The 15,328-nt window shown below is 35.4% G+C and overlaps 1 protein-coding gene across 1 annotated transcript in view; it reads right to left on the bottom strand.

Moving 5' to 3' along the window:
- Positions 1-15,328, bottom strand: part of LOC144444417 (uncharacterized) — a 237,286-nt gene that overhangs the window by 55,323 nt on the left and 166,635 nt on the right. Inside the window, exons 76-78 of the mRNA XM_078133829.1 lie at positions 14,315-14,423; positions 10,995-11,195; positions 10,595-10,748 (exon numbers count right to left, since the gene is read on the bottom strand). Coding sequence (XP_077989955.1) covers positions 10,595-10,748; positions 10,995-11,195; positions 14,315-14,423 — 464 coding nt within the window. The remainder of the gene's footprint in view (positions 1-10,594; positions 10,749-10,994; positions 11,196-14,314; positions 14,424-15,328) is intronic.

Here is a 15,328-nt window from a genome sequence, read left to right as displayed (position 1 = left end):
ACACTATGATGTCATCAGTTCTATACACTGAGATGTCATCAGTTCTATACACTATGATGTCATCAGTTCTATACACTATGATGTCATCAGTTCTATACACTATGATGTCATCAGTTCTATACACTATGTCATCAGTTCTACACACTATGATGTCATCAGTTCTATACACTGTGATGTCATCAGTTCTAAACACTATGATGTCATCAGTTCTATACACTATGATGTCATCAGTTCTATACACTATGATGTCCTGTATATTATGTCATCAGTTCTACACACTGTGATGTCATCAGTTCTATACACTATGATGTCATCAGTTCTATACACTATGTCATCACTTCTATACACTGTGATGTCATCAGTTCTATACACTGTGATGTCATCAGTTCTATACACTGTGATGTCATCAGTTCTATACACTGTGATGTCATCAGTTCTATACACTATGATGTCATCAGTTCTATACACTGTGATATCATCAATTCTACACACTGTGATGTCATCAGTTCTATACACTATGATGTCATCAGTTCTACACACTATGATGTCATCAGTTCTATACACTATGATGTCATCAGTTCTATACACTATGATGTCATCAGTTCTATACACTATGATGTCATCAGTTCTATACACTATGATGTCCTGTATACTATGTCATCAGTTCTATATACTATGTCATCAGTTCTATATACTATGTCATCAGTTCTGTATACTATGTCATCCGTTCTGTATACTATGTCATCAGTTCTATACACCATGATGTCCTGTATATTATGTTATCACTTCTATACACTATGATGTGATCAGTTCTATACACTATGATGTCATCAGTTCTATACACTATGATGTCATCAGTTCTATACACTATGATGTCATCAGTTCTATACACTATGTCATCAGTTCTATACACTATGATGTCCTGTATATTATGTCATCACTTCTATATACACTGTGATGTCATCAGTTCTATACACAATGATGTCATCATTTCTATACACTATGATGTCCTGTATACTATGTCATCTGTACTGTATACTATGTCATCAGTACTGTATACTATGTCATCAGTACTGTATACTATGTCATCAGTACTGTATACTATGTCATCAGTTCTGTATACTATGTCATCTGTACTGTACACTATGTCATCAGTTCTGTATACTATGTCATCAGTACTGTATACTATGTCATCAGAACTGTATACTATGTCATCAGTTTTGTATACTATGTCATCAGTTTTGTATACTATGTCATCTGTACTGTACACTATGTCATCAGTACTGTATACTATGTCATCAGTACTGTATACTATGTCATCAGTACTGTATACTATGTCATCAGTTCTGTATACTATGTCATCAGTTTTGTATACTATGTCATCAGTTCTGTATACTATGTCATCTGTACTGTACACTATGTCATCAGTACTGTATACTATGTCATCAGTTCTGTATACTATGTCATCAGTACTGTATACTATGTCATCAGTTCTGTATACTATGTCATCAGTTCTGTATATGATGTCATTAGTTCTATATATTATGATGTCCTGTATACTATGTCATCATGTTATGTATATGATGTCATCAGTTATGTATATGATGTCATCAGTTCTGTGATGGTTTAGTTATCATGGTATAAGTTTTTTATTTTCTCGGTGGCCTGACAACAAAACACAATTCATTGGAATAAATGATTTATCATGTTTATTTTCTCTTCATAATTTTCTATTAATTTTTGATACACTTTTGTCCATTAATACACACATGTATAATTTGATACGGCAATGACAAAACATCTAGTCATGAAAATTCCAATAGCAATCTTGACTATTTTGATATTTAATAAAAATTGTTAAACAAGCATAATTACAATTTAAGACCATTATGTCTCAATTAATTTACAATAATAACTATTTATCTCTATGTTCTAAGTATATTTACAATAATAATTATTTATCTCTATGTTCTAAGTATATTTACAATAATAATTATTTATCTCTATGTTCTAAGTATATTTACAATAATAACTATTTATCTCTATATTCTAAGTATATTTACAATAATAACTATTTATCTCTATATTCTAAGTATATTTACAATAATAACTATTTATCTCTATATTCTAAGTATATTTACAATAATAACTATTTATCTCTATATTCTAAGTATATTTACAATAATAACTATTTATCTCTATATTCTAAGTATATTTACAATAATAACTATTTATCTCTATATTCTAAGTATATTTACAATAATAACTATTTATCTCTATATTCTAAGTATATTTACAATAATAATTATTTATCTCTATATTCTAAGTATATTTACAATAATAACTATTTATCTCTATATTCTAAGTATATTTACAATAATAATTATTTATCTCTATGTTCTAAGTATATTTACAATAATAACTATTTATCTCTATATTCTAAGTATATTTACAATAATAACTATTTATCTCTATATTCTAAGTATATTTACAATAATAACTATTTATCTCTATATTCTAAGTATATTTACAATAATAACTATTTATCTCTATATTCTAAGTATATTTACAATAATAATTATTTATCTCTATGTTCTAAGTATATTTACAATAATAATTATTTATCTCTATATTCTAAGTATATTTACAATAATAACTATTTATCTCTATATTCTAAGTATATTTACAATAATAATTATTTATCTCTATGTTCTAAGTATATTTACAATAATAACTATTTATCTCTATATTCTAAGTATATTTACAATAATAACTATTTATCTCTATATTCTAAGTATATTTACAATAATAATTATTTATCTCTATATTCTAAGTATATTTACAATAATAACTATTTATCTCTATATTCTAAGTATATTTACAATAATAATTATTTATCTCTATATTCTAAGTATATTTACAATAATAACTATTTATCTCTATATTCTAAGTATATTTACAATAATAATTATTTATCTCTATATTCTAAGTATATTTACAATAATAATTATTTATCTCTATGTTCTAAGTATATTTACAATAATAACTATTTATCTCTATATTCTAAGTATATTTACAATAATAACTATTTATCTCTATATTCTAAGTATATTTACAATAATAATTATTTATCTCTATGTTCTAAGTATATTTACAATAATAACTATTTATCTCTATGTTCTAAGTATATTTACAATAATAATTATTTATCTCTATGTTCTAAGTATATTTACAATAATAATTATTTATCTCTATGTTCTAAGTATATTTACAATAATAATTATTTATCTCTATGTTCTAAGTATATTTACAATAATAATTATTTATCTCTATGTTCTAAGTATATCTTAGTATTGTTATCTCTCACTCTAGGTCTACAAACCCTCATAAATCCTATTTCTACACTAACTTTATTCTATAGACTTTCTGGAATGCAACGATTTATTGGGTTAATTAGACTTGCTATCTGTAAGTCAATCTATGCAAAACTACATGCTAAAGCATTGCTTCTATGTCGAATTTAGTTGTAAAGAAATTGAAGAAAGTACATGCAGCATTAAAACACAAGACTTGATTTGTACATACCATCTAGAGTCATCCAAAGTGTCAAGGAAAGAAAAAAACAAAGAGTTATGACATCACTGATTAACATATTAAATCTAGGATACAGTCCAACCTTACAAAGTGTTAAAATGTAGCCCCTTGTCAAGTATGCAATAGTTTATACAGTCCAACCTTACAAAGTGTTAAAATGTAGCCCCTTGTCAAGTATGCAATAGTTTATACAGTCCAACCTTACAAAGTGTTAAAATGTAGCCCCTTGTCAAGTATGCAATAGTTTATACAGTCCAACCTTACAAAGTGTTAAAATGTAGCCCCTTGTCAAGTATGCAATAGTTTATACAGTCCAACCTTACAAAGTGTTAAAATGTAGCCCCTTGTCAAGTATGCAATAGTTTATACAGTTAGAAACCATGTACACTGTAAGATACGTCGTGACGTTCCATCCTCACTGGCCTCCTCACTGGCCTCCTCTCAGGGAGGGGTTGGCCAATATGTGAGGGCACCCGTCATGCCATACCTTACAGACTAGAAACCATGCTGTGACTTTAATAGTGGCTTTAAAATGTCACAGCAGTGTTTACATGTCGGGTAGCTTGTAGGGTTTCTCATGCCATGCTATCTAGCACACCTTAACACCAATATGCCATATTCCAGTTATTTCAAGAAACAAAAGAGTCAGTATATAGTTTGGTCATTGAAAGCTAACTTCACTCACACTCTGTGTCACTCATTGACACCTAACTTCACTCACACTCTAAGTCAGTCATTGACAGCTAACTTCTCTCAAACTCTAAGTCAGTCATTGACAGCTAACTTCAGTCACACTCTGTGTCACTCATTGACAGCTAACTTCACTCACACTCTAAGTCAGTCATTGACAGCTAACTTCTCTCAAACTCTAAGTCAGTCATTGACAGCTAACTTCAGTCACACTCTAAGTCAGTCATTGACAGCTAACTTCAGTCACACTCTAAGTCAGTCATTGACAGCTAACTTCACTCACACTCTATGTCAGTCATTGACAGCTAACTTCACTCACACTCTAAGTCAGACATTGACAGCTAACTTCACTCAAACTCTAAGTCAGTCATTAACAGCTAACTCCACTCACACTCTAAGTCAGTCATTGACAGCTAACTTCACTCAAACTCTAAGTCAGTCATTGACAGCTAACTTCAGTCACACTCTGTGTCACTCATTGACAGCTAACTTCACTCACACTCTATGTCAGTCATTGACAGCTAACTTCAGTCACACTCTAAGTCAGTCATTGACAGCTAACTTCACTCACACTCTGTGTCACTCATTGACAGCTAACTTCAGTCACACTCTAAGTCAGTCATTGACAGCTAACTTCAGTCACACTCTATGTCAGTCATTGACAGCTAACTTCACTCACACTCTATGTCACTCATTGACAGCTAACTTCAGTCACACTCTAAGTCAGTCATTGACAGCTAACTTCACTCACTCTATGTCAGTCATTGACAGCTAACTTCACTCAAACTCTAAGTCAGTCATTGACAGCTAACTTCACTCACACTCTGTGTCACTCATTGACAGCTAACTTCACTCACACTCTAAGTCAGTCATTGACAGCTAACTTCAGTCACACTCTATGTCAGTCACTGACAGCTAACTTCACTCAAACTCTAAGTCAGTCATTGACAGCTAACTTCAGTCACACTCTAAGTCAGTCATTGACAGCTAACTTCACTCACACTCTGTGTCACTCATTGACAGCTAACTTCAGTCACACTCTATGTCAGTCATTGACAGCTAACTTCAGTCACACTCTAAGTCAGTCATTCACAGCTAACTTCACTCACACTCTGTGTCACTCATTGACAGCTAACTTCAGTCACACTCTAAGTCAGTCATTGACAGCTAACTTCAGTCACACTCTATGTCAGTCATTGACAGCTAACTTCACTCAAACTCTAAGTCAGTCATTGACAGCTAACTTCAGTCACACTCTAAGTCAGTCATTGACAGCTAACTTCACTCACACTCTGTGTCACTCATTGACAGCTAACTTCAGTCACACTCTATGTCAGTCATTGACAGCTAACTTCAGTCACACTCTAAGTCAGTCATTCACAGCTAACTTCACTCACACTCTGTGTCACTCATTGACAGCTAACTTCAGTCACACTCTATGTCAGTCATTGACAGCTAACTTCAGTCACACTCTAAGTCAGTCATTCACAGCTAACTTCACTCACACTCTGTGTCACTCATTGACAGCTAACTTCAGTCACACTCTAAGTCAGTCATTGACAGCTAACTTCAGTCACACTCTATGTCAGTCATTGACAGCTAACTTCACTCAAACTCTAAGTCAGTCATTGACAGCTAACTTCAGTCACACTCTAAGTCAGTCATTGACAGCTAACTTCACTCACACTCTGTGTCACTCATTGACAGCTAACTTCAGTCACACTCTATGTCAGTCATTGACAGCTAACTTCAGTCACACTCTAAGTCAGTCATTCACAGCTAACTTCACTCACACTCTGTGTCACTCATTGACAGCTAACTTCAGTCACACTCTATGTCACTCATTGACAGCTAACTTCAGTCACACTCTAAGTCAGTCATTGACAGCTAACTTCAGTCACACTCTAAGTCACTCATTGACAGCTAACTTCACTCACTCTAAGTCAGTCATTGACAGCTAACTTCACTCACACTCTAAGTCAGTCATTGAAAGCTAACTTCACTCACACTCTAAGTCAGTCATTGACAGCTAACTTCAGTCACTCTAAGTTAGTCATTGACAGCTAACTTCACTCACACTCTAAGTCAGTCATTGACAGCTAACTTCACTCACACTCTAAGTCAGTCATTGACAGCTAACTTCAGTCACAATCTAAGTCAGTCATTGACAGCTAACTTCAGTTACACTCTAAGTCAGTCATTGACAGCTAACTTCACTCACACTCTAAGTCAGTCATTGACAGCTAACTTCAGTCTCATTCTAAGTCAGTCATTGACAGCTAACTTCAGTCACAATCTAAGTCAGTCATTGACAGCTAACTTCAGTTACACTCTAAGTCAGTCATTGACAGCTAACTTCACTCACACGCTAAGTCAGTCATTGAAAGCTAACTTCACTCACACTCTAAGTCAGTCATTGACAGCTAACTTCAGTCACTCTAAGTTAGTCATTGACAGCTAACTTCACTCACACTCTAAGTCAGTCATTGACAGCTAACTTCACTCACACTCTAAGTCAGTAATTGACAGCTAACTTCAGTCACAATCTAAGTCAGTCATTGACAGCTAACTTCAGTCACACTCTAAGTCAGTCATTGACAGCTAACTTCACTCACACTCTAAGTCAGTCATTGACAGCTAACTTCAGTCACAATCTAAGTCAGTCATTGACAGCTAACTTCAGTCACACTCTAAGTCAGTCATTGACAGCTAACTTCACTCACACTCTAAGTCAGTCATTGACAGCTAACTTCAGTCACAATCTAAGTCAGTCATTGACAGCTAACTTCAGTCACACTCTAAGTCAGTCATTGACAGCTAACTTCACTCACACTCTAAGTCAGTCATTGACAGCTAACTTCAGTCTCATTCTAAGTCAGTCATTGACAGCTAACTTCAGTCTCATTCTAAGTCAGTCATTGACAGACAGCTAACTTCAGTCACAATCTATGTCAGTCATTGACAGCTAACTTCAGTCACACTCTAAGTCAGTCATTGACAGCTAACTTCACTCACACTCTAAGTCAGTAATTGACAGCTAAATTCAGTCACTCTAAGTCAGTCATTGACAGCTAACTTCAGTCACACTCTATGTCAGTCATTGACAGTTAACTTCAGTCACACTCTAAGTCAGTCATTGACAGCTAACTTCACTCACACTCTAAGTCAGTCATTGACAGCTAACTTCACTCACACTCTAAGTCAGTCATTGACAGCTAACTTCAGTCACACTCTAAGTCAGTCATTGACAGCTAACTTCAGTCACACTCTAAGTCAGTCATTGACAGCTAACTTCACTCACACTCTAAGTCAGTCATTGAAAGCTAACTTCAGTCACACTCTAAGTGAGTCATTGACAGCTAACTTCAGTCAAACTCTAAGTCAGTCATTGACAGCTAACTTCAGTCTCATTCTAAGTCAGTCATTGACAGCTAACTTCAGTCTCATTCTAAGTCAGTCATTAACAGCTAACTTCACTCACACTCTAAGTCAGTCATTGACAGCTAACTTCACACACACTCTAAGTCAGTCATTGACAGCTAACTTCACTCACACTCTAAGTCAGTCATTGACAGCTAACTTCACTCACACTCTATGTCAGTCAGAATAATGTGTTTTGGTAACCAAATTAGATTGGTGCAAACAACAAAATCTTTCAGCCTTCATTTTCCCTAAACTAGGGTTCTATCTTGAGACTCTTTATTCTAAAATGGTGGTGAAATGTGGAACTAGAATATAGCATACTATGATAACTAGGTCAGGTTACTAAGTATCATAGCAGTGTATGCAACAAATCATCAAACACATAGAACACTGTCTATCATATAGCAGCAAGTTATTTCACTATGGTCACCATGGTAATGGTTGTCATGGAGATGAACTAACGCAAACACTCAACAACGAAAATAGCACCAATGGGGTTGCAGCACAACTGTACAGTTTTTAGTTTATGTTTATCTGGTTGTCTATCCAGCCCTGTTGTTACCTTTACCATGTGTGGGACGTGCCATCATTTGGTTGTTGCTATGGGCATGGTCTTGTTGCTGGACATATTTGCATTTAGCTTTTGGATGTCTATCCACTTGCCTACCCAATCAATATGTTTTGAACAATAAGTGCAGAATAACACTTTAAGAAACATCCCCATGAAGTTCAGGGGTTAAACATGCTTGTCAAAAAATACTAGACTAAGTGGAAATTGATATCCCCTAGTCTTGCTTGGAAATCTACTAGTCCTCCTTTAGTTTCTCAAAAAGTCTGTCTACATACGTATGTATGTATGTATGTATGTATGTATGTATGTATGTATGTATGTATGTATGTATGTATGTATGTATGTATGTATGTATGTATGTATGTATGTATGTATGTATGTATGTATGCATGTGCGTATGTATGTACATACATACATACGTACATACATACATACGTACGTACATACATACATACATACATACATACATACATACATACATACATACATACATACATACATACATACGTACGTACATACATATGTACGTACGTACGTACGTACGTACGTACGTACGTACGTACGTACGTACATACATACATATATACATACACATATACACACATACATACGTACGTACGTACGTACGTACGTACATACATACACACACGTACGTATGTACGTACATATATATATACATACATACATACACACATACATACATACATACATACACACACACACGTACATACGTACGTACATACATACATACATACATACATACATACATACATACATACATACATACATACATACATACATACTTGCATGCATCCACAAATTTGATAAAGGGGGGGGTCTCATTTACATAATAATTTGCATATCATTAATAATGTGTTTGAAGAGCTCAAAATTCTGGCTCTGCAATGGCTCATACAGGTATCACAGTAAATGGGGAACAAGTCATAAGAATTTATTTCAGTTTGAATGTTAAAACAATCATTAATATCATAATTTATCATGTAAAAGGTCCTGGAATAAGATTGACGGGTGACACAAATTTGAGATCGCTACCAACTCGTTAGTTCCCCAGCAGAATGATGTAGACTCTGCCTCTCATGCATACATACATGATACAAATAGGTAACCATGTTAAACCATGCCATTGGCCTAATAACCATTGAGTAGTTTCAAGTGGTTGGATTCATATTGTAAACTTGTAAATGATTCCGTAAAATAAAATAAAAACTGTTCATTTCAGTTTAGCTTTATAAAATTGATCTTGAATTTATTAATTGAAGGGAATGGGAAATGTTGTCATTTAATGTGGTGAACTTCAATTTTATGAATTATACAATACGTCATCGCTCAAGTGGGCTATTGCAAAATGGCAACCTTACTCCTATATCGATGATGTTTACATTGCAAATCATGTCCAAAACAGATCATTTACAAATGTTATTCTACCACAGAACCAAAACAGAGTAATTATTCTTTGACAGTATTATATATTTTATGCTCCCATTTATATTATTGGTTTATTGTCAAAAATTGGCACGTTAAAGTACTTCAAACAATGTAATTTACATATCACTGATGGAATCATCATGTCATGAACAAATCTTAATCCACACACCCTAAGAATGTTCCCACTAAATTTCAGGCCGATCTGCCAAGTAGTTTTTGAGTTTAAGCTTTTTGACGAAAAATCATGTTTCTTTACTCAAATCACATACTGGTGGTAAGATCATTTTGATTTGAAATTTCCCAACTAGACACCCAAAGTAACACACCCAAACTTGTTTACACACACACACACACACACACACACACACACACACACACACACACACACACACACACACACACACACACACACACACACACACACACACACACACACACACACACACACACACACACACACACACACACACACACACACACACACACAGAGATAGCCAGACAGACACTTTGCCATGCCTATAGCACTGCTTAACCAAAGAAGTTAAGTTGTGCTAAAAATGATTATTTGGATGCAACAAAGAGCAACTACTTGTAATAACAACTTAACAATTTATACCATGTTAAAATAACCAACAACTGCAAATTCTACACACACGTTAATTCATATACATGCACTGTGAAATATTCTACAATTCATTTGGTTTTGGCTTTTGGTATATTTTTGCTTTGAAGTATAATTTTAACTGTGCTCCCAGTCTTTGTAATAATGAGTCAAACAACTACCTTTCGGTGCTAGGAAAAATGGAATGAAATTGAAAATACAATATTTCACATGTAGAGTTACTTAGTTTAGGTGGTGTAAAATCTCACCTTGTTTGCATATCCACATTGATTAATTTCTTCCTGTGAGGGATTGCCCTTCTGATCCATTTGACACCTTGTAGATAAGGGTCTATAATAAGAGGAGGTCTCTGCCACGATGTATGTAGAATAGATGCATTCTCTATTTCACGAAGACTTAAACCTACATTATAATAATACAAATAATATGACAGTGAATTCAAAGTTATGGACAGAGGAAGTATATTTACTTACAACTTAGTCACCATGGTAACAATTCAAAGTTATGGACAGAGGAATATATTTACTTACAACTTAGTCACCATGGTAACAATTCAAAGTTATGGACAGAGGAAGTATATTTACTTACAGCTTAGTCACTATGGTAACAACTCAAAGTTCATATGTAAGTCAAAAAGTGACTATTTACCTTTGGTGATCCATTCTTGCAAGACTTTATCACCCATCAAAATTTTGACCAAGGCCCTGGTATATTGAATATACTCCTGCTGTGTAATGTTAGGTAATGTTTCTGCTGTGAAAGCAAATCTACTCTGACTTAGCTCACTACTTTCTTCCATCATTGGAGCTCCTCTTGCTGTAAATTCAGCCTCTATTGTATTCTCCTTATCTATTGGGTGAAACACAGAAATTTGGTCACTTGGTTGTTGTAAGCAATTTTTTTTATTTTGCACAGCTACCCTAACAATCCATACACTCTACTCAGTTGCCCTAAAACTCCACTCTCTACCCAGCTGCTCTAACACCCCATACAGTCTACCCAGCTGCTCTAACACCCCATACACTCTACTCAGCTGCTCTAACACCCCATACACTCTACTCAGCTGCTCTAACACCATATACACTCTACTCAGCTGCTCTAACACCCCATACACTCTACTCAGCTGCTCTAACACCCCATACACTTTACTCAGCTGCTCTAACACCATATACACTCTACTCAGTTGCCCTAAAACTCCACTCTCTACCCAGCTGCTCTAACACCCCATACACTCTACTCAGCTGCTCTAACACCCCATACACTCTACTCAGCTGCTCTAACACCATATACACTCTACTCAGCTGCTCTAACACCCCATACACTCTACTCAGCTGCTCTAACACCCCATACACTCTACTCAGCTGCTCTAACACCCCATACTCTCTACTCAGCTGCTCTAACACCATATACACTCTACTCAGCTGCTCTAACACCCCATACACTCTACTCAGCTGCTCTAACACCCCATACACTCTACTCAGCTGCTCTAACACCCCATACTCTCTACTCAGCTGCTCTAACACCATATACACTCTACTCAGCTGCTCTAACACCCCATACACTCTACTCAGTTGCTCTAATACCCCATACACTCTACTCAGCTGCTCTAACACCCATACACTCTACTCAGCGGCTCTAACACCCCATACACTCTACTCAGCTGCTCTAACACCATATACACTCTACTCAGTTGCCCTAAAACTCCACTCTCTACCCAGCTGCTCTAACACCCCATACACTCTACCCAGCTGCTCTAACACCCCATACAGTCTACTCAACTGCTCTAACACCCCATACTCTCTACTCAGCTGCTCTAACACCCCATACACTCTACCCAGCAGCTCTAACACCCCATACACTCTACTCAGCTGCTCTAACAACCCATACTCTCTACTCAGCTGCTCTAACACCCCATACACTCTACCCAAATGCTCTAACACCCCATACACTGTACTCAGCTGCTCTAATACCCCATACACTCTACTCAGCTGCTATTGTTTGTGGGGCGGAGTAGCCACTAATGCGAGAACCTGGGATTGAAAGCTGGGGCTTTAACTGCCTTAGCACTCCATACTTTCTACTTAACTGCCTTAACACTCCATACTTTCTACTTAACTGCCTTAACACTCCATACTTTCTACTTAACTGCCTTAACACTCCATACTTTCTACTTAACTGCCTTAACACTCCATACCTTCTACTTAACTGCCTTAACACTCCATACTTTCTACTTAACTGCCTTAACACTCCATACTTTCTACTTAACTGCCTTAACACTCCACACTTTCTACTTAACTGCCTTAACACTCCATACTTTCTACTTAACTGCCTTAACACTCCATACTTTCTACTGAACAGCCTTAACACTCCATACTTTCTACTGAACAGCCTTAACACTCCATACTTTCTACTTAACTGCCTTAAACACTCCATACTTTCTACTTAACTGCCTTAACACTCCACACTTTCTACTTAACTGCCTTAACACTCCATACTTTCTACTTAACTGCCTTAACACTCAATACTTTCTACTTAACTGCCTTAACACTCCATACTTTCTACTTAACTGCCTTAACACTCCATACTTTCTACTTAACTGCCTTAACACTCCATACTTTCTACTTAACTGCCGTTAACACTCCATACTTTCTACTTAACTGCCTTAACACTCCATACTTTCTACTTAACTGCCTTAACACTCCATACTTTCTACTTAACTGCCTTAACACTCCATACTTTCTACTAACCTGCCTTAACACTCCATACTTTCTACTTAACTGCCGTTAACACTCCATATTTTCTACTTAACTGCCTTAATACTCCATACTTTCTACTTAACTGCCTTAACACTCCATACCTTCTACTTAACTGCTGTTAACACTCCATACTTTCTACTTAACTGCCTTAACACTCCATACCTTCTACTTAACTGCCTTAACACTCCATACTTTCTACTTAACTGCCTTAACACTCCATACCTTCTACTTAACTGCCTTAACACTCCATACTTTCTACTTAACTGCCTTAACACTCCATACTTTCTACTTAACTGCCGTAACATTCCATACTTTCTACTTAACTGCCTTAACACTCCATACTTTCTACTTAACTGCCTTAACACTCCATACTTTCTACTTAACTGCCTTAACACTCCATACTTTCTACTTAACTGCCGTTAACACTCCATACTTTCTACTTAACTGCCTTAACACTCCATACTTTCTACTTAACTGCCTTAATACTCCATACTTTCTACTTAACTGCCTTAACACTCCATATTTTCTACTTAACTGCCTTAACACTCCATACCTTCTACTTAACTGCCTTAACACTCCATACTTTCTACTTAACTGCCTTAGCACTCCATACTTTCTACTTAACTGCCTTAACACTCCATACTTTCTACTTAACTGCCTTAGCACTCCATACTTTCTACTTAACTGCCTTAACACTCCATACTTTCTACTTAACTGCCTTAGCACTCCATACCTTCTACTTAACTGCCTTAACACTCCATACTTTCTACTTAACTGCCTTAACACTCCATACTTTCTACTTAACTGCCTTAACACTCCATACTTTCTACTTAACTGCCTTAACACTCCATATTTTCTACTTAACTGCCGTAACACTCCATACTTTCTACTTAACTGCCTTAACACTCCATACTTTCTACTTAACAGCCTTAACACTCCACACTTTCTACTTAACTGCCTTAACACTCCATACTTTCTACTAACCTGCCTTAACACTCCATACTTTCTACTTAACTGCCTTAACACTCCATACTTTCTACTTAACTGCCTTAGCACTCCATACTTTCTACTTAACTGCCTTAACACTCCATACTTTCTACTCATGGCAGCTGACCTAACATTCCATAGTCTCTACTAAGCTACCTTTCATCACCAGGCTTTCCAATAGTCACTCTAACTTGTACATTAATGAATACCAGGGTGGCCACATACCTTTATCAGTCTTTAGTATGTCTTCCTTATCAACCCCTGTCATTGCATTGTCTGCTGATTTCTCAATTTTATCATGTCCATCATCCTTCACTGCTTCACCATCAGATTCCTGTATTGAAATGGTATAAACATAGCATGAAGTTATTGTTATCAGATTCCTATATTGAAATGGTATAAACATAGCATGAAGTTATTGTTATCAGATTCCTATATTGAAATGGTATACACATAGCATGAAGTTATTGTTATCAGATTCCTATATTGAAATGGTATACACATAGCATGAAGTTATTGTTATCAGATTCCTATATTGAAATGGTATACACATAGCATGAAGTTATTGTTATCAGATTCCTATATTGAAATGGTATAAACATAGCAAGAAGTTAATGTTATCAGATTCCTATATTGAAATGGTATAAACATAGCATGAAGTTATTGTTATCAGATTCCTATATTGAAATGGTATACACATAGCATGAAGTTATTGTTATCAGATTCCTATATTGAAATGGTATACACATAGCATGAAGTTATTGTTATCAGATTCCTATATTGAAATGGTATACACATAGCATGAAGTTATTGTTATCAGATTCCTATATTGAAATGGTATACACATAGCATGAAGTTATTGTTATCAGATTCCTATATTGAATGGCATACAATACAATACAATGCAACTTTATTATCCCAACGAGGGCAATTTTTGTGAGTTGAAAAATAAAAACCATATGAAAAAAATATTTAAAATGAGGTCACAATATACATGTGTGTGTTTGTGTGTATTTGTCTGCATAACAGTAAATTGCTGGGAGCAACTATCCGCACAAATATTTTTTTTTTAAAAGACAAAAAAAAAAGAATTTCTATTTGAAACGTAAGATTTTGCACCTATTTATTCGGACTGTCTCACAAGTTCCATATGCATTTCTTTGTATGTGAATGTGTATGTGTATGTGTATGTGTATGTGTATGTGTATGTGTATGTGTGCACGTCTCTGCCTGTCTGTC

The sequence above is a fragment of the Glandiceps talaboti genome, chromosome 13 (genome assembly GCF_964340395.1).
Source record: "Glandiceps talaboti chromosome 13, keGlaTala1.1, whole genome shotgun sequence".
NCBI lineage: Eukaryota > Metazoa > Hemichordata > Enteropneusta > Spengelidae > Glandiceps > Glandiceps talaboti.
Note: the sequence above shows the minus strand (reverse complement) of the source record. Positions and strands in the feature narration are given on the sequence as shown.